The sequence below is a fragment of the Pararge aegeria genome, chromosome 15 (genome assembly GCF_905163445.1).
Source record: "Pararge aegeria chromosome 15, ilParAegt1.1, whole genome shotgun sequence".
NCBI classification, from domain to species: domain Eukaryota; kingdom Metazoa; phylum Arthropoda; class Insecta; order Lepidoptera; family Nymphalidae; genus Pararge; species Pararge aegeria.
The window spans coordinates 3,261,980-3,282,573 of NC_053194.1; the positions used below are offsets into that span (position 1 = coordinate 3,261,980).

The 20,594-nt window shown below is 35.6% G+C and overlaps 2 protein-coding genes across 3 annotated transcripts; one reads left to right on the forward strand and one right to left on the reverse strand.

Annotated features, from left to right (window-relative positions):
- The first annotated feature begins 9,202 nt into the window (after positions 1-9,202).
- On the forward strand, positions 9,203-11,692 carry LOC120629923 (putative nuclease HARBI1). 2 transcript variants are annotated; one of them, XM_039899007.1, is made up of 3 exons: positions 9,203-9,662; positions 10,653-10,852; positions 11,053-11,692. In XM_039899007.1, exons 1-3 carry the CDS (start codon positions 9,255-9,257, stop codon positions 11,063-11,065), a joined length of 621 nt encoding a protein of 206 aa, XP_039754941.1. In that variant the 5' UTR covers positions 9,203-9,254; the 3' UTR covers positions 11,066-11,692. The 2 variants fall into 2 exon arrangements, with proteins under 2 accessions (XP_039754941.1, XP_039754940.1); XM_039899006.1 differs by having other exon boundaries at positions 10,653-11,692.
- LOC120629924 lies at positions 9,746-11,905 on the reverse strand. Its single transcript, XM_039899008.1, has 2 exons — positions 11,485-11,905; positions 9,746-10,404 (listed from the first exon to the last, which is right to left on the reverse strand). Exons 1-2 carry the CDS (start codon positions 11,809-11,811, stop codon positions 9,796-9,798), a joined length of 936 nt encoding a protein of 311 aa, XP_039754942.1. The 5' UTR covers positions 11,812-11,905; the 3' UTR covers positions 9,746-9,795.
- Positions 11,906-20,594: the final 8,689 nt, after the last annotated feature.

A 20,594-nucleotide genomic window follows, 5' to 3' on the forward strand; every position in this document is an offset into this window, starting at 1 on the left:
ATAAGCTGCGTGAAACGTATCCGTTGTCCTGGGGACAGTGGAAGGCAAACGGTCACGCGGTCAATCACCCGCGCGTTGTCAGACCTAATAAAAGCTACAACACGAACCTCCATAGTCCAACGTTCCCGCAACGCTGAAGACCGTAACAAGTGGAGGCGCATCGCAACTGCTACAGCCAAAGAAAGTGGATCATCGTCAACCACGACAACTCTGTCAAGAGTGAACGACTAAGGAGGACAAGCAGATAACATATGGCAATTAAATTTAACTTAATATAACTGCCGTAGTCCTGACATGTTAGCCCCGTACCGTCTTAGACTGCATCATGATATTGCAGATAAAGGCTAACTTGTAATGGAATAAAAAAAAAATCTAATCACTCAGCGCTGATTTTCAGTAAAGCAACCACGAGTACGCGACGTATTGGGCTTCACCTAAATTTGCGTAGGCGAAACAAAAGGAAAAAGCTATCAAATTCATTCAAATTTAATATTTTCCAATTCTGCGCACATAATAATTATATTACTCATTCGGAAATAAATAAATAAATAAATATACTACGACAACACAAAATTCGCCATCTAGCCCCAAAGCAAGTGTTTCTTGTGTTATCGTTACTAAGATAGCTAATGAATAATATACAAAAATAACAATATATAACTTTTAATATACAGAAAACACCCACAGTGAAAAACACTTATGTTCATCACACAAACATTTTCCCGTTGTGGGAATCGAACCCACGGCCTTGGACTCTGAAAGCAGGGTCGCTGCCCACAGTGCCATTCTCCTGTAAATGCGTTATAACTTTAACGTATTAAAAGACGTTAGATTCACGTTAGACGTTAGATTAAATTCTTTGTTAGAAAAAAACCTTTGGAGCGGCCAAACTGAATTTTATCTAACTAGTAATTTTTACGTGTAAAAAGTCCGTCCGTACTCCAAAGGTTAGGCAATCAGAGTGATGCTTACCCTATATTCCGTAAGATGTCAATTTAATTATTAGAACTTACTTAATTACCTTGGTGAGTCGAGAACTTGCTAGTTTCAGCTGTAACCACGACTGAGCGTGTTCACTTGAAAATAGAGATATAATCTAACTTGAATGCAACATCTTAAATGCTTCATAGTTATTGTTTTAGTTACATTGCGTGACAGTTGATTTAAAATATCTAAATAGATCCTTATGCTCCATAAACTCAATGCAATAATTAATTAGCAATAAGCACTGTCTCAATTATCAAGCGAGACGAGAATTTGCAGCTAGTACAACAGCTGATACAACAATTGAGCATGTTTACTTCAATAAAGATATTTGATTAAATTTGAATGCTTTAGAATAGAATAGAATATAATAGAAAAACTTTATTGCAACATAACACAATAGGAAAAATACAAAGAAAACAGTAATAGTACTTAGTGCTAGGGTGCAAAGGCGGTCTTATCACTAAAATTGATCTTTTAAAGGCAACCTGAGCGTACGAAGCCGATAAAAAAGTGGAAAGTGGACTGTACATAAAGTATGTTACAAAAAAATAAAATAAACTTACATGAACATACATACTTCATTTACATATTAACTACACAAATACCGATACAAATTTATATATACTACTAGCTGTTGCCCGCGACTTCGTCTGCGTTTGATTTTGTTTTTAAAGTATTCAGTATTGCTAAGCCTTAAATGAGTATAGTAGTATATGTATAACATGTGACTGTCAATTAATTATAGACAAATAATTTGCAATAAAATAAAATTGCGACTATAATTAAAGATTTAAGCTATCCTATCTCTTAAGTTGGACCAGACTGCTCACGGTGTGCCAATTTAATTCAAAATCTGTTAAGTAGTTTAGGAGTCTATCGCGGACAAACATCGTGACAGGAGATTTATATATATTAAGATAATAGATATAAATGATATATATGCATGCTATTATAAACTTACATAATACTCAATCACGTAGGTAAGTAATAATTTTTTAAGCGATGTTTAAACAGGTGAATGGTTTCGGAATGACGTATATCAAAGGGGCGCGAGTTCCACAGTGTTCTAGCTTTAACAGTGATTGACGTTCGTTATACTTTATACTTATTTTAGTTCTATTTCATGGCAGTAGAACTAAAATAAGTAAAAAGTAAATATAAATATAAATATATTACGACTATACACACATCGCCATGTAGCTCCAAAGTAAGGGTAGCTTGTGTGTGGTAAATATTTTTTGGAATAATATACATAAATACTTATAATATACAGATAGACACCCAGACAATAAAAAAACGTTCATACTCATTACACAAACATTTTCCAGTTATCGAACCCACGGCCTTGAACTCAGAAAGCAGGGTCGCTTCTCACTGCGCCAGTCGGCCGTTAAATTAGTTCACCGAGACAAGAACTTACAGCTAGATGCAACAGCTGCTACCACAAGTGAGCGTCTTCACACTAAGAGAGCGATTTGATCAAATTTGAAACCCAAATCTTAAATACTATTTCGTTACCACGCGTAGGACTTGTATTCCTAATATTATAAAATTGAGTGTTAATCTAACATAGTTAGAAATGAGCACTAAATCAATAATTAACGAAATGAAAACTTGTAGATAGTTTCAACAGCTGGTTCCATGACTGAGTGTCTTCAAATGGAGATCTGATCAAAATTGAACACGGCCTCTTTAATAGTTCAGAGTTGCCAATACAGCTCAGCGGCTGAGGTGAAGTGGCAATGGGCAGGACTATAGCTCCAATGGACGTTGTGGTAACCATAACGTTCATTGGTCCAAGTTGCTGGAATGACGACTCCGCACCGTTAATAACCGGCGGCCAATGCTACCTAGCATTGGCCGCCCCCCATCCGGACGACCAAGAAAAACAAGCGGCCCAGGACCGTTGATTTCAGCGGACGTCAATCGGTTAAAGTGACACTGATGATTTTTTTTTTTATTGTTCTTGTCTGCAATCTTAACTAATGGTAAGTTATGCTGCAGCCTAAAGTTGAACGCGCTTGCCTAGAAAATGCCTATCCATTCTTGATTTGAACATACTAATATTGTAAGTACTGGGGAAAATGGAGGCTGGAAGGGCTTTCCAGATCCTAGAGGTGCGAATAAGAAACGAAGATGCAAAGCGTATCGTACGCGTCCGGGATTTATCAACCACGTAGGGATCCAGATCCTTAGTGCCTCGCGGTTCGATGGCAAAAAGGTAAGGGGGGAACTAGATGAAACAGTTCTCAGCACACTCTCCGAAATATATCCGATAGGCAGGCCATCTTGCAACGATATATGACTGAATGATGATGATGACTATTTAGTTCATGTAGTTACATTGAGTTACAAAGACAATAAATTCTAATTAAGCAAAATATGAGACCTCGTTTCGCTGGGTTTCAGTATATGGTGTGATGTGATTATATTAAGGGTAGCAAAATAAATAACATTTCCACATCTGAAATAATTGTGTTATGATGGCACATTATGTTTTCATTTCCTGTTACTGTTCACGCCAGTGAGGATAACACTACGTGTTCACACTGTAGCTTCGTAATTTATTACCCGCAGGCAACTAACGTCATTCATAATCAAATAATAGGTAATCGGAGTGTGGCAGCCAAATTAAAATTTTTGTTGTCAACAGAATTTGCGCTTGACGCATAATTGAAAAAAATACGTTAATGCTTTAACGAGATGTTAACTTAATTGCATTTTATGTTTTTACATTGTACCTACAGCATAACATTGTGATTCATACGCTAGCTTTTAGAATTTATTACTGAAAGGCAACTTCCAGCTTTGTTGTAATAAAAATTGTTTGGCATTTTGTTGAAGTTGCCAAAGTATCTAAGCAACGTAATACTTAAAATATACACTTAATGAACGTATGCATTTATTCCTGGTTCTGAATAGTTACATGGTTCGTTGGTTATTAAATGTAGGCAGGCAAGAAAATATAAAGAGTATTGGAGAGGACTTTGGTGTCCTTTTTTATATTGTAGGAAAGTTGTAAAGTCTGCGCAAAATGTTTGCTATCCAATACCTGTAAAACAAAAGTAGTCCGGAGCAATCCTTAAAAGTCTTACGAGTCTGAGCAGCATTACTTCATTAATACATCGAAAGCCGTAGAATGCTACGAACTGCATGATCATCATTATCAATCTAATACCGGGTCTCCCCCCAAAATAAAAAGGATTTAAGGATAACGGTCACGTCCTGCGAAGTGCCGACCTGTGTCCAACAACCTGAGGCGTAGGTTTTAAGCCTTATGTGGCTGTTATAACACCGGCAATCACGCCCTTCAGATGTATTACCAGCAGCTTATAAATCATCATCATCAGCCATTGTGCGTCCACTGCTGGACATAGGCCTCTTTCAAGCAGCGCCAACTTTTCCTATTTTCGGCTTTCCTCATCCAGTCGATGCCTGCCACTTTTCGGAGGTCGTCGCTCCATCTAGTTTGGGGGCGTCCGACACTCCGTTTACCGACACGCGGTCTCCACTCGCGAACCTTTCGACTCAAACGTCCATCGGTTGTCCGACAAACATGACCAGCCCACTGCCACTTGAGTACGCTAACACGAAAGGCTATGTCAGTCACTTTAGTTCTTTGGCGAATAACTTCGTTACGGATCATATCCCTCAAAGAAATACGAAGCATAGCTCTTTCCATAGCACGCTGAGCGACTTGAAGTTTGTGAATTAGCCTCGCTGTCAGTGTCCACGTTTCGGCACCGTAAGCTTATAAACATCTGCGTCCAATAACAATGACCATAACTCATATAAACGCGTCTTGTTCCTGAAGACGAGAACCAAGCCTCGATGATTTATAACTGGCTGGGAGATTGTGAGAAATTATGTAGATATTTTGTTTACACATTACGACGAGAAGTCGGGAAATTATCAATTTTCCTACTTTTATCGCTACTATTTTATTCTTATTTATCTAATGCGTAAACATTTTAGTAAATTACGAAAGAGGTATGTATTACATCAATCAATATTCTGCACGTCGTATTCTTCTTATTTTTTGTATTCCACTACAAGTTAGCCCGTGACTACAATTACACCCTGGTCGAAAGTGATGATGCAGGTAGCACGATGTTAATGGTGGTATGACAGTTATTTTAAATCTATAACCCTAGAGTGTTTTTATGAACCAATTTTTAAGTCAAAAAGGATCTATTAATATGGCTTGTCACTGCCAATTATGGAGCATAAAGCAATTTATTTAGGTTGTAAGTAAAAAATAATCAAATATGTGTTTAAGATGGTAAATTGATATACGAAACATCACCCCTAAAGTTTAACTTAACCTTGGAATTTTTATTGGGGGAGGGGGGATGGAAGGATCCTCATGGATGCCTTATGCATGCCCAACTGCATTGAAAATATTGCCCAACGGCCAACGGACTAAAAAACCTCCTCCGCTCGATCTTTTAGGAACAGCTTATGCATTACATCTAGTAAAGAGTTCTTTAGGACATAGACATATGCCTGTCCCACTATTTTTTACCCCTCTTTTCTTAGTACCTCGCAAAATATCCACGCATGCATCCCATTTTGGTTCACTGGATAGTTGCGGCAATTGGCTCACCATCTGCTAAGACTGCCTTTCGTTGATCGCTGAAAAATTCAAATATTGCATGCCCCTCCTACACCTCTACTATCTATGCGTCTAAATTCCATAATATTATATTAATCTTCAAAATACTCACAGAGCAAATAAGCACAGAGTAAAGACGCTAATAAACTGCACTCCAATGCAGGCTATTTAAAAATAGAAAAAAATCCAAGCAGATGATTTAACTGGCTTGTAGTGCTCGAGATTTGGATAGTGATGAAACAATAATTTGATAACTTAAGTTATCTTGCTACATGTTTAGTCGCGTAATAAAGTTAAGATTCTCCCAACGTCGTAGCCAAACAATAAATCAACGTTATTCTAGGATTTGCGTCTTCGGGAATGAGATTATTCGAAATATAAGTTACTGCTCCGATGGGGTTTTCTACAACGTGACCACGTTAACTTTGTTTCTATTGGTAGCGTACAAGACTTTTATAGCTGCAAAAAGTTTGCATTTAGACTGCTCTCTCACTTTATGTACTAGTAGAAAATAAGAAGTTAAGTTTATAAGAAAACGCATGAAGGTAATATCTGTGTGACGGTAAAAAAAAAAGAAAACGTCAAACGAGGCCTGGCCGATTAGAAATATAGATTATATTTTTTTAAAGAAAAAAAAAATACATCAAAACATGATGGTATATTAAATTAAATATAGAATTATAAATATAAAAAAACAAAGGTGGAGTCCACAAATAAACCATGGGCCAGCGTGGTTAAGCACGACATCTCATTCTCAGCTCTCATTGTGGCAGAAGACCCCACGGAGGCCTTAAAGTGTTTTATTTATTTTCATTATTCTCATTTAAGTTTAATCATCAACTACCTTAGATATTATATGCAAATAAATATATTTATATGCACCACCCTTCTTGATCTGTGTTTTACGCCATTGGTTGCCTGGAAGAGATCGCTATGTAGCGATAAGGTCGCCAAATTGTATACTTTGTGAAAAATGTTTATTTTCAATTTTTCTGTATGTTTATGTTGTGTACAGTTTAAGTGTATTCATACATTTATTCATCTTTCAATAAATTACTTAGTATAGTGAGCTTAGAAATGTAGTCCAATCTCAATAGTCCAAGCTTTCTTGTTACTAACTTGAATAATGCGTAATCGCATATTAGAATTATTTATGGATCCTAGAAACTAGGTCACACAAACACTACCTATTGTTATGTTAAGACAATCAGGTAAAATATGATGTAGTAAAAATTTAGTACAACATCAAATCCCTTATGAAATTGGTATTCAATAGATTTCAATAAACATTGTACCAATTCTGTAATGGAGGATAGCTTTTATCACGGCTATTTCATAAAATATCTTTGGATATCCTTAGGTATTGATATTCTATAATTTTGTATCCGTGGACTTCTCATATACGTGGTAATATTTATTCTTTATTTTATACATATTTGCACGATACAATATTTCAATATAAATATCAGAAAAATGATATTACTAAGTTGACTAACTTTGTTTTAGATGACACTGATAAGATGGTAATACTATAATCGGTTATCTTTAAGATACTAGGTTTAAACCAGTTAATTTAGTTCAATTGCTGAACACCAGCTAAGTTTTCCAAAGCCTAAACAGATAACAAGTGGTTTAAAATAAGTCAAAATTTATTTTATCCTTTAGTAAGTCAGTTGTGAATAACACCTTTATCTAAGAAAATATCATAAAGCTAAATGATAAATAAAGTAAAAAGTTATTCATTATATTCAATAAAGGTTATATTCTATAAAATATATTAGATTCTGACTTTGTCTATAACTCTTCTACGGATCTGTTTCCCTAGTAGATTTTAGTTTATAATTTAACTTACTTTTCAATGGAATCATGGACTGATAATTTTGTAATAATTTGCCATATTTGATGTTTTTAATATTAAAACATGCCAAGTGGCTGTAAATTGCAATCTCAAATGATGAATTGTCGCAGCCTTAGTGCTCGCTCCAGTTTCACATTCGATTTGAAGATACCTAATTAGATGATGAGGTAAGAAAAAAGAAGGGTAGGTATTCCTGCTGCCCATTCAGTAACTTTTGTGAGCGATAACGTCGCCTTCTGCATTCTTCTTCTATCTTGGTTTTATATTCTTCTTCTTAGTTATATAGTCTTATCTTCGTAGTGTTGTACAAATATAGAGTTTAAATAAAAACAAAATAAATAAATAACTTTTACAACATTTAAGTGGTGGCCATCTGTTATATCTACTCAGATGAAAATGCGATGAGTTTTCAACTGTCCCTATCAAATAATGCGTTTTGTGTGAAGACGGCGAGTTGGCAACTTGTTGGAAAAGTAAGTGAATTGGGCAGCTGATCTTTTCAGTGCGCATTAAGAAGTAGATGCAAAGCGCTTCGTATTTGTCTACAAAATTACAAAATTACATCATACACCTCGGTGACATTATTTGGGGATTTGTATACGTAGAAGTGTAGAGATACTCCGAACATACTAGTAGCTCTGTCAAAAGTTCGCTGAGTGACATACGGGGAGAGCTTCATTCTTAGGTTTCTAAAATTATATTGATCATATTCAACGATCAAAAATTCGATTTTCAGGCAGTGAGAGTTTCTCGAAGGAAATATCGCATAATGTTTTTCGAACGCTACCCCAAGGAGTTGGATTTAATCATAGTACTTATTACGTATAAATGTAATAACTCCATTAATGTGTCTATTATTCATGTTGTTTTTCTCTAAGTAACATTGTATCGGTAATTCTCCTTATTACATTTCTAGATACCATTAGCCTGATGGAACATTTCATGCACATAATGTTGGAAGTAAATTATTCCACCCGTCGTAATACAAATTAGTATCTGTGTTCTTGTTATGGCACCAAATATGTACCTGCGCAAAATTTTACGTGTATAAAAGTAACATTTATGGATAATTAATTATTATTGAATAAACGAATTAAGTGAGTGGTTAGGAGAAGTAGTCATAGTCTATTGTCCTCGACTTCGGCTTCGTTTTCGGGGGGCCGAGTTGGAACCTTTTCTTCATAAGTTTAGGATGTTTTCCTTAAAACTGTGCATCCTGGAAAGACCTGTATGCCTGAGAGCCTAAATAATATTGTCAAAAGGGGTGTGTAGTCCACCAATCCACACATGGCCAGCGAGATGGACTTAAGGTTTAAGCCCCTTTTATTCCGGGAGAAGACCCGTGTCCTATTGTATTGTTACTAATGGTGAACGAATTAATATCAAAAATGAATCACTCAGTTATTTCAGGTCAACTCCTATTATTAAAAAAATATTTGGTCTATAACCCTCCCTGTTATGATAAAGCAGTGGGGCATAAATAGCTAGTGATCGTAATTATTATTTTTAATAAAATAAAGTTATTCTGTTTTTAAAACTCTCTAGCTGTATATCCGAAAATTGAAAATTCCCTTTCTTATGGTGCTCCCACATTGCCGTTATAAAATGTTTGTAAACATTTTATAACACCAAAACATTTACTAACAAATGTTAACAATTGTTGCACTTTGTTAGAAACTGTTACATGTTATAAGTGCTCCTACATTGATGGAAAATGTTTAAACATTTTATAACATCTAGTATTGGCACGCAGTTTGGTTTCGCCTTCTGAGGGCTGAGGACGTCTACACGAAAATGGAAGAAGATTTGCTCATTGGAATAGCTTTTATTTTTTGTTTAAAAAAGAAGAAAAAGCGCTCTTATTGGATGCGCCAAACGCTAAAAGCTAGAGGAAAATATAGTGCCACAGACTATCTCAAGGATTTAGGTATTGATGGTTGCTTAAAAGATTTTATAAGAATGAACAGTTCCGAATTTGAATATCTACAAAATTTAATTGGGGCAAAAATAGGCAAACGAGACACTACATTTAGAAAATCTGTAAGTGTGACGGAAAGACTTGCGGTAACGTTAAGATTTTTGGCAACTGGTAGCAGTTATAAAAGTCTTGGAAATGTGTTCAAGTTGTCAGACCAAGTGATATCTATTATCGTACCAGAAGTGTGCGAGGCTCTCAATGAGGTTTTAAAGGAATACATACAGGTAAGTCAAACAACATTTTTAATTATTTTTTTATTTACTTTTAATATGATCTAATCTAATCATACTTTAGGTAGGTACCTATCTTACCTTACTAATAATTTTTTTAATACTTAACAAACCAAACATGTATTTTTTAATTTTTGATTGATTCCAACAAATCGTTTAATGATTGGGTCGAATCTTGGCTTGATTCCGATAAATTAGACGGACTCTGTGTTCTTGCGCTGGTACGAGTATGTGTCCTGGAGTTATCCGAAGAACTGGTTTCAAATGAAGCCGAGGGACTCGGTGCGGTGTAGTATCCTCTCGAGCTACAGTCAGCATTATTTTCCGAAAAAGTGGATAGATTTGGTTCAGAGTTGTATCCCCAGGAACTACTAGCGGTTGGGTCTGTAAAGGTTGTTGGAAAATCATATTGTCCCATTGTCGCATTGTACAAAATATTGTTAATGTGATGTTGAGCAGTATTCTTAGCATTACTGTTTTTTATTTGTTTCAGTTTCATCGAGACATACTCTCCAAATGCGTCATTTTCATCCCTGCTTTTTCTAGATTCGTACATTCTTTGTAAAATATTTACAGCTTCTTGTTGTGTTGGATCTTGTTCTACTTCAGGCCGTCTTCTTTTCCGAAATGGTTTTGGGGTGGCGAAAGGCGTGCCCGTAGTTTCATCAGTGACAGTATTTCCTGTTTCGTTCAAACTGAGAGTGTTTTCTGAAGCAATTCTGTTTTCTTCGTTACCCTGAAAGAATAGAACTAAACGATAATTTCAAGTTATAGGCGCGTCAAATTAGCTAAAATTGTAAAAAAATCTATAACCGCGATTTTCTTTTTCTATTACTTAACAACCCTTAACTGAAATCATATTTTTTTATAGTGTATTCTATTAATATTTCATACTTAATAAAAATATCCAATAAAATTTGTTAGAATAACGAGTTATAAATTTATTTTTCGCGCCTATTTCTTAATCTTCTATTTTTGTTCCAGATACCAACAACACCTCAAGAGTGGCTACACGTGGCAAATTCATTTGAAGAAAAATGGAATTTCCCAAATTGCTTAGGAAGTATCGATGGAAAGCACGTAGCCATACAAAAGCCAATTGATAGCGGCAGTGAATATTACAACTATAAAGGATTTTACAGCGTTGTACTTTTAGCGATAGTGGACGCAGAATACAACTTTCTGTACGTGAATATTGGCTGCCAAGGACGCATAAGTGATGGCGGAGTTTTCGCAAACACAAAATTTCGAAATAAAATTAACGACAATAGTTTAAAAATACCCAGTGACAGCTCACTACCAGGCAGAAACAAACCTCTTCCTTATGTGTTCGTAACAGATGATGCGTTCCCTTTACAAAAACACTTATTAAAACCTTTTCCAGGACCACAGGATAGCAATTCTAAGGAAAGAATCTTCAGTTATAGACTGAGTCGTGCGAGGAGAACAGTAGAGAACGCATTTGGGATTTTGTCAGCCAGATTTAGAGTTTTACGAACTACAATATTATTAGATCCAGAAAAAACTACTACTTTAATTATGACATGCGTGCTACTGCATAATTTTATAAGAAAAACTGAATCGAGCATGATTTACGCTCCATCTCAATACTATGATGGAGATGACATAGTAACTGGTACACGTATCGATGGACAATGGAGATTAGAACAGCAGCAATTAACACCACTTGAAGCATGTGAATCCCTGACAGATGATGGGAAAGAAATAAGAAAAGAATTCGCAGAATATTTTTCAAATGAAGGGTTTTTGGACTGGGCATTTAAATATTATTAAAAGACGTTAAAATAAAACTCACCTGCAACCCTCCATCGACAGTTAAACTTGGAATATTTTTGCCTTTAAGGAACATGAGTTTTTTAAATGCAAACCATTTACTTGACTCATTAGCTCCTGCACCAGATTTATTAGATTTACATTCTCGGTTAAATTGACCTACGAGTGATCGAATCTTTTTTTCAATTACTTTTTTATCCATATTAAATTCACTGGCAATTTCCATCCAAGCATCGTGTTTTTTATTTCGGTCTTTGTAGCTCTCTGACATCGTGTTCCATAGTACTTCTCTTGCTTGAAACATTTCAATCAGTTTGTAAACATCATCGTTATTCCAATTACCGGACATATTTTATTGCTTGGCGCACGCGCAACCACTAATACACACGCACAGCGATGCACGCTGACACAAAGGAACTGACAAGCGAGACACCACGCGCAGCGACCTGCGTACTCTAACCCCCACCGCACCGCACCGCCTATCCCGCCATCACCCTTATAAAATGTTTACAAACAAAAGATAACACATGTTTTATTTTGTTATAATTTGTTTTGTTATAAAATGTTTACTAACATTACTAAACATTTTCTAACATGAAAATTTATTTGTGATTAAATGTTTGCTAACAAATGTTTACTAACGTTATTAAACATTTTCTAACGGCAATGTGGGAGCACCATTAGGTTCGCAAATTAAAGCTATGGTGTGTTGTCTTAAAACGGAAATAATTTTAGTATTTTTGTATAATTTTAGTCAATTCAGTTGACCGCCAATTCCTAGGTCTCTTCCGATAGGTCAACGTGAGTTGGCGGTGGGATTGCTGGGAAAGTCGTAAACGGGGGGAAAGAAGAAGATGGGGGCATTATTAGAGTGGCTTGGCGGAAAAAGGTTGTCCGATTAGAATAAGTTTATAAGTGTTATAAGTAAATCGAGTCATCATTATGATGGAAATAATTAAGTGACTACTTTGTTTGTGAGCTGGTTTATTTCATCTTACCTGTGCGTGCGAAGCCAGAATCTTTAAGCTTGTTTGAGAAAAAGTTAAAGCGAGACGGTCTATGTAAAACCGACCGTGTTTCTATGTGCCTAATGTATTTGTTGGTACGATGTAAACAACATTATGTTCGTAAATCTCTTTAATACGCCTCCAGATATTGTTACACTGATGGAACATTTCATTCACGTAATGCGTATCACTAAAATTATTACATTCAACTTTGTACATACTAATATTATTAGTGTAGGTAAAGTAATGAGCTAAAATAACTAATAATATAAAACTTGTTAAGGACCTCGCACACTAAACAATAGCAGTAGTTGACCTTTTTGTAACAGAACTCTTTTAAGTAAGTACTACTGCTTATTTTCACCGCCAAGCCGTATTTATGTGTTTTGGTCTGAAGGCGAGGTTGCCGGTATAATTACAGGCACATGAGGCTTAACAACTAAGCCTAACGTTGGTGGACGCAGGGCGTTACAGTAGAACGTGTTCCTTGTTGTATAGTTGCCACGTAGGATCCACCATTTTCCATATTATTATGATAGATCACATTTATTGTTGTTGTGCCATCTAGTTTTTTTTTTTTTTTAAATATACTACGACAATACACACATCGCCATCTAGCCCCACAGTAAGCGTAGCTTGTGTTATGGGTACTAAGATGACTGATGAATATTTTTTTTTGAATAACATACATAAATACTTAGAATATACATATAAACACCCAGACACTGAAAAACATGCATGCTCAACACACAGACATTTTCCAGTAGTGGGAATCGAACCCACGGCTTTAGGCTCAGAAAGCAGGGTCGCTGCAAACTGCGCCAATCGGCCGTCAAATTGGTGATTTGGTGACCTCCACACCGGAAAATCCAGTTAGTAGACCAAAACTAGTTGGACATTTGATATTAAAATGACGTATAGGGTTATTGCTCGCAATCGGCACAAGATGGGAATTTAGAGATCTCATCAAAAGTTTTCGACCGTATATAATGATGGTTTGGTGATAATAAAGTACCCAAAGTTTGACCGAACCACATAGTCAGACACTTCTTGAAGCCAGTTGCGAGTTGCGGGTTCGATGCGTCCTATTTTATTGCGTTACTTTATCGGTGCAGTCAATTACTGTGGCTATGGCATCGTAGTGCGCGATGACCCTTAGTTCCCTAACCTTTGACTACTATAATAATCGTTAGTTTGTGTTAGAATTTACATATAATACGTTTACCTTCCAAACAAGTTCAGCACTAATAGCAATATTAACAAATTAGTTTAATTATTACCCGTGCATTTTAATGAACGTGTATCCACTTTCAAATTTCTCATGGAAGAGCGCTCATGTTACACCTCTTCCTAAGAAGGCTCTTCCAGATATCTTTTCTGATTTTCGACCCATCTCTATTTTACCCTTTATTTCCAATGCCCTTAAGAAAGCTTATTTACCAACCTTTTCTCGCTTTCTGAACCGCTTTTATTTTAATTTTGTGAATACTATTCATTTTAACGGGATATTTAATACCCTATCCGTCTCAAAGATGCATCTTTAAGTAAAATTTCGACAAGATTGGTTGTCCTGTCGCTAGGTTAAATAGAACTTTGCCCACGTGCATTAACGGGACAAAAGTTATGACATGTCCTCCAGGATGCTAGCGATAAATGGTCCAAATTTCACCAAGATTGGTACAGTATTCGAGCCCAACATAAATATCAAGCAAACAAATTAAAAAACATCTAATAATAGCATGGATTGGAATAGAAAAATATGCATAATATTTTGCGAGATGTTACTTATAGATTTACAGGCAAAAGTAATTTTGTCATTAAAAGCTACGTTTAGCGGCGTAACTTATAATGCTAGACCGACGCCCGACCGACCCGACCGACCGAAGGTTAACCGACTAAAAATAAAGTGTACCCTGGATATAGGTACAAATTTGCCACACGGGTACATTCTCGTCTTACCCCTTGAGTATCAACTAAAACCATTTTATACAAATTCCTAACATTATAAAATTACTATGAGATACCGTTGCAACAAAATCGTTAGTCAGACTAAAACATGACTGGCGAGTTGCCAACTTGTAATAAAACCTGAAAGCGAGACGATAACGGAAAGTGGACGTTTAAATTGGCATAATATTTTACTACCATTTTGCGTTTCTTATTTATTTATGCTTCAAGGTTTACTATACAGTATTTTGTTTTTAATTTGCCATTTTATCATATATAACATAAATAATACTGTTTTCGCCAGCGCATTGATCAATATCAATAATGTAAGGTATGATACAGTAATATGCCTCTCAATCCACATAACCACGGTACTACCAGCACCATTACCATTATAGCCAAAATGACTGACATTATAGTAACTCACAGTTGCGAGATATGTCGGCAACACAGTCGTTAGTCAGACTACAATATGACTGGCGAGTTGCCAACGAGTAATAAAACTTTAATGCAACCGTGTGGAACGATAACGGAAAGTGGACGTTTAAAATGGCATAATATTTTACGTTTACATCGCGTTTCTTACATTCTTTCTACTTGGTAACTCAGTTTGTGTGTTAGTGTTAAAAGTTTTTATTGGTAGTATGTTTTGTTGCAAATGATGTTTATGTGACAAAACGTACTGCAGGCCAAATTAGTTTTAAAGAATAATGTATGGTCTTTGTTTTCCGTATTATTAGAGAACTAAACCCCGTTGTTGGTTGGTCAACAAAAGAGATTTAGTGCAAATTAAATAAAAACAAAATATTCTTTCTTTAAAACTAAACTAAAACATGCTTATTTCTGTAAGAATGTTTGAAGAGCGTAGATTTCAGTGTTATTACTGAAAAATGAGGCTAAACACTTTCTTGAGTGCAAAACAGTATTATTTTAATGTCGTTGATGTTCGTTGATGTTAGATTCAAAGCGGTGATAGCACATTGGGTAGGAGCTCGACTTCACTTTCTGATTCAGTTAGAATCCCAGCACGCACCTTTAAATTAAGTTATGTGCGTTTTAAGTAACTATAATATCACTTACTTTAACGGTGAAGGAAAACATCGTGAGGAAACCTGCATGCCTGAGAGTTATACATACATAATTTTCTAATTAAAAGTGTGTGTAGTCCACCAATCTGCACTGGGCCAGCGTGGTGGCAACGAAGTCGCGAGCAATAAATTCTTATATTTAAACATTTATATTTAACAAAAAAAATGGCAGTTGAGAAGTGATACGAATGTTTTAAACATTTAAATTAATATAACGTTTTAAATTAATTAATTCAAAATTTTATAAATTAATTAATGATATTCTTTATAAATAATAATTTACGTCAACCTTTAAAACTGCCAAACTTCATAATGTAGAACATTCAAAGGAATCTGTAGAGATTTCAGCGAAAAATCTTCATTGAAAAGATTCGTTGCGGTTAAAACTAATAGCTCAAACAGTTTTAACCATAAGAGGCGCAAAAAGTTTCGACGTTATTTTCTATACAAATATTAGCGTCGCTCTTAAAATTTTACTTAGGGTACCTTGTTGTGTAGCTCTTTAAAGGGATAACTTTTACTCCGTGTTATAAAATTACCAAAAATTAGTCTACCAATCCGCACTTAGCCAGCGTGGTGTACTACGGCCTAAACCATTCTTGTTGTGGGAGGAGACCAGCGCCCTGTAGGAGGCCGGTAACGGGTTGATATAATGATTATAAAAATCCTAATGAATGTAGCACTTAATCTAGAACTAGGGACAGGGATAAGAAAGGCAAGTTGAGGCCCACCATGCTGCTATAATATACACGCAGCATCGGATGACTCTCGACGTGGTGGACGGATAACATGAAACGATCCGCTGGATCCAAGAAGCACAAGACCATGGTGTTCGGAACTTACTATTAAAGACCTATTTCCAGCAGTGGAAGTCAATCGGTTCAAATGATACGTCACTTGTTGACGTCTTGCTTATGTATTGCAACTCAGAGACCAGGAGTTTAAGACCTGCACCGACGACATCTAAAGGCGTCTTTGGGTGGTTATGAGTACGAATGGTTAGTCCCGAACTAGAAGTCAAGTTCAGTAGCTTGTGTGAAACATATTAACCACAACACTAAGTAGATTTTCGTCTTGAACCCACATCACTCAAGCTAAACCGTCCGGTGTAAGTGCTTTTTGTAAATCAACTAAAGTATACTCACCTCAACGTCAATGTCAAAATTTTGAAGATGAAAGCTGAGGCAAGAGCTCGGCGTCTTACCTGCGTCCGCGGTGGCATTTAAGTAGCATTCTTGTGATAGCTCGCACGCAGGAGGCAAACTTCATCGCCACTAAGGTATGGCCTTGCCTTTACTCTTTTTTGTACGTAATCGATGTTAGTGACTAACCAGTTACAATTTTGTTTATACTTATAACGTTAGTAGTACACAAATTTATTCCTCTTTTTTTGCCTCACTACGGCACAGGCTTTTTCTCTTAGAAAAAGTAAGGGTATGAAAGCTTAGACCCTCCACGCAGTTCCAGTGTTTATTGGTAGATTTTAACTTTATAATTACACTAGATTTAAAGCTTGACATCGGTTTTAATTCGGTTTTAAAAATTCACTGGAGCTCTGTGTTTTATAAGAATAAAGATGACATGTGTCCATATAAAGGATATAAGCTGTAATACGTTAAAATCATCATCTGAATTTGTGCAACGATTGAGCCGAACATAGGTTAACAAATAAACATACATACCTACTTTTGTGAATATTAGTATTGATGGTTAAAGCCGTCACCCAAGGCATCATAATATGAAACTTATGGCTAGAAGCCATAATGATATATATATAATATATATTACGATATGCAATGGTACCAATTCTCAATTGACAGCCGATTGGCGCAGTGGGCAGCGACCTTCTCTTAGTCCTTGCTGTGGGTTCGATTCCCACAACTGGAAAATGTTTGTGTGATGAACTGAATGTTTATAGTGCCTGGGTGTTGATTTGTATTTTATAAGTATTTAAATATATTATTTAAAAAAATATTCATCAGTCATCTTAGTACCCATAGCACAAGCTATGCTTACTTTGTGTCTAGATGGCGATGTGAATGAATGAATGAATGAATGAATATACTTTTATTGCACACCACAAAAATACATTGAACAAAAAGAAAAGTATAACAAAACCACGTATACAATTTGGCTGCCTTATCGCTACATAGCGATAAGTAATACAACCAATGGCGAAGATAAAAAACAGTTACAGAAAATAGTTACGTGGTGCATATTACTTAAATATTTACATATAATATATAAATAAAACAATGTGATGTGTGTATTGTAAAAAAAAATCCGTTCTATACAAATATCTAAATTGAAATTAATTGGTTTTTAATTATGTTCCTTGTAGCAGACAGCACTATTTTCTGATAGTTCAATTTAGTTTAGTTTAAGAGACTGGTGACCAACAGAATTAGAACGAATATTTGGCTCGCTCAAAGAATGCAGCTGATCCCTGAACAGTTAACTTCGTCGTTACAAGAGTAAATCTTCTAGAGAAATAGCACTCTATATTATGCCAGTAGGTGAAATTGATACCAAAAATTTTTTCTGTATAAATTTTATAAAAAGAACGCTTGTTTTAATGAATGTCTCGAATATCTGAACATACAATTTGTTACAAGTTAAGTTTGGAAGACCTTCTCATCTTACATTATTATGTAGGCAGCGAGTTCTGAAATAGGTCTTAAAACTTTGAGCCAAGTAATACATTTCCTTCAAGCGCCTGTGCGGTTGCATTAAAAGTTTCATATTTCTTTCATACACGTTTTAAGCCACTTTCTTACTTTGTTATCTTTTTATTCCATAATAAACTTTACTACGCTATGTTAAAAGTGAAAACAGTTTCTTAGTTTTTGTGAATAAGTTACTCTTGAGTTAATAATGCCCGTTTTCACTAAACCTAGGAATCGCATAAATCCGATGCCTGATGCTTCGAAAAAAAAAATGATGACCAACGATTCGGATGAGCTTAATGTTTAGGGAACTCGTAAACTAACACTAGACAGATGAAAAATATATAAATTCGGTTTTTCAAGTAAGAATTTTAAATGCATTCGAAAACTGAAAGATATGATAATACAAACACATAATACCACTCCTTGTGGCAAGAATCCTAGACAAGTTAGGTCGTATGGGTTGCCTAGTGAAAAACGATTGGTGAAAGGTAAATGTATGCCTAGGAATCTTCCTTGATTAGGCGTTACTTACTTAGGCATTACTTTGCTCGTTGTGAGTAAAACGGTCATCACTCTCCTAGCTACAAGGCCTGGGCCCAGCAGTGGGATATTTAAAGGCTGTAGAGTTTTCAAAATTATACTGCATTAAATCGTGGTAAGTCTCACAAGTTCGCAGCAACACATGTTTGAACGTGCCCGCCGTAAAGTCTCACATTTTAATGCTTTCATTGCGGAATTCTGCAGAATGCTATAAATGTTAACGTCTGGAATGGAACATGTCTGCACCTTAGGAAATAATGGCATTGTCTAAGAGGCAAATCTTTTGTATTTCAAGTAGGTACCTACTTTATTTCGAATACACGCTAATGTTTGCTTCCCATGCTCTAAGTTTACTTGGCGAAATCGCACGTTGTCCATCCGTCCATTGTTTTTTTTATTTCACTACAAGTTCAGTGTGTGGGTGCCAGTGTAACTACAGCCACATAAGGCACAACACCTTCGCCTCAGGTTAATGGACGTGTCCCTTTAATGTCCTGGGCCATAACCGTTGATTAATACAGCAAAAAAAAAAATCGACCCTTAAATCCTTTACTGACCACAAAAGGGAGGAGAGACAGTTTTTTTTTTAATTCCACCTTAAGTAAGTCCTTGACTGGAATCTCACCTGGTGGTATGAGATGATGCAGTCTAATATGGTAGCGGGCTAACCTGTTAGGGAGTATGGTAGTCATACCCCTAATCGGTTTCTATGCTGTCTTCGTCGGTAGGACGGTAACTAGCTACGGACCAAGCCTCCCTCCTGACAAAATTGTTGCGTGACATCCTTTTCTATCGGTACTTTTTTTTTCACTGCTAGTGGAAAAAAAAGCCTGGACTGCAATCTCATGTGGCTCTGTATATTATATAGTGATGATGGAGTTTGAGATGGTAACGGCTCCCTAGTTCGTAAGTAACACTGGTACTGCATCGGTAGAGTGGTAACTAGCCCCTGCCTCCCCTAACTAAACCAGATAAAATTCAGAAATTATAAAAACCTAATTGCATCTGCTGGGCATTGAACCCGGCACCTCCCACTTGTTTTTACAAGACACCATAACGCTCTTCGCTGCGCCATGGAAGTCGTCATATTAAAAATACAAAAGCGTGATTGCATTTTTGTTTATTTTCTATGTTCAGCTCCCCACACCACCGATTTTGATGAAATCATGCACATATTATGTAACTTGAATCCTGATGATGGACATAGCATTTTATTCACAGCAAAATTAACAGTTAATAAACCAATAAAGCATAATATAAAAAATAACTTACTCGTATAATTAATTACTTGTAATCATTATTATATTTGTTTATTTTAAGGATATATATGTATACCATAATATCATACATATATTTTTAATTCATTTATTTATTTAGTTGTGAACATAACTTAACCGCTAATGAATGAAATGATGAAAAGTATAAAACTGCGTAACAGTGATCAAATAAATAAATACATACATATATAAATATGTTGTACCGCCTACCAGAAGAGATCGCTATTTAGCAATAAGGCCGCCAAATCGATTTTTATGTGTGTGAATGAATGAATAAACTTTTATTGTAAATCATTCATTCATATTAAATACAATTTAATTTATATAAACTTAAACAGTCTTTCATATGAATGAATGATACATATTAAAGACTATTTAAGTTTATATAACTATCTGAGCCTCAGACATTTAACTGTACCATTTGTTGATGATATATTATGTACACGCCTTCATATTAAAGACTATTTAAGTTATATAAACTTAAATAGTCTTTAATATGAAGGCTTGTGTTTAAGTTATATAAACTTAAATAGTCTTTAATATGAAGGCTTGTATATATATCATCAACAAATGGTACAGTTAAATGTCTGAGGCTCAGATGTCT

Bases quoted from the DNA above. Each gene is read 5' to 3' on its own strand.
- LOC120629923 (XM_039899006.1), top strand. From the start codon at position 9,255: ATGGAAGAAGATTTGCTCATTGGAATAGCTTTTATTTTTTGTTTAAAA. The intron at 9,663-10,652 runs GTAAGTCAAACA...TTTTTGTTCCAG, and splicing joins TTTTAAAGGAATACATACAG to ATACCAACAACACCTCAAGA.
- LOC120629924 (XM_039899008.1), bottom strand. From the start codon at position 11,811: ATGTCCGGTAATTGGAATAACGATGATGTTTACAAACTGATTGAAATG. The intron at 10,405-11,484 runs GTGAGTTTTATT...CTATTCTTTCAG, and splicing joins CTGTCGATGGAGGGTTGCAG to GGTAACGAAGAAAACAGAAT.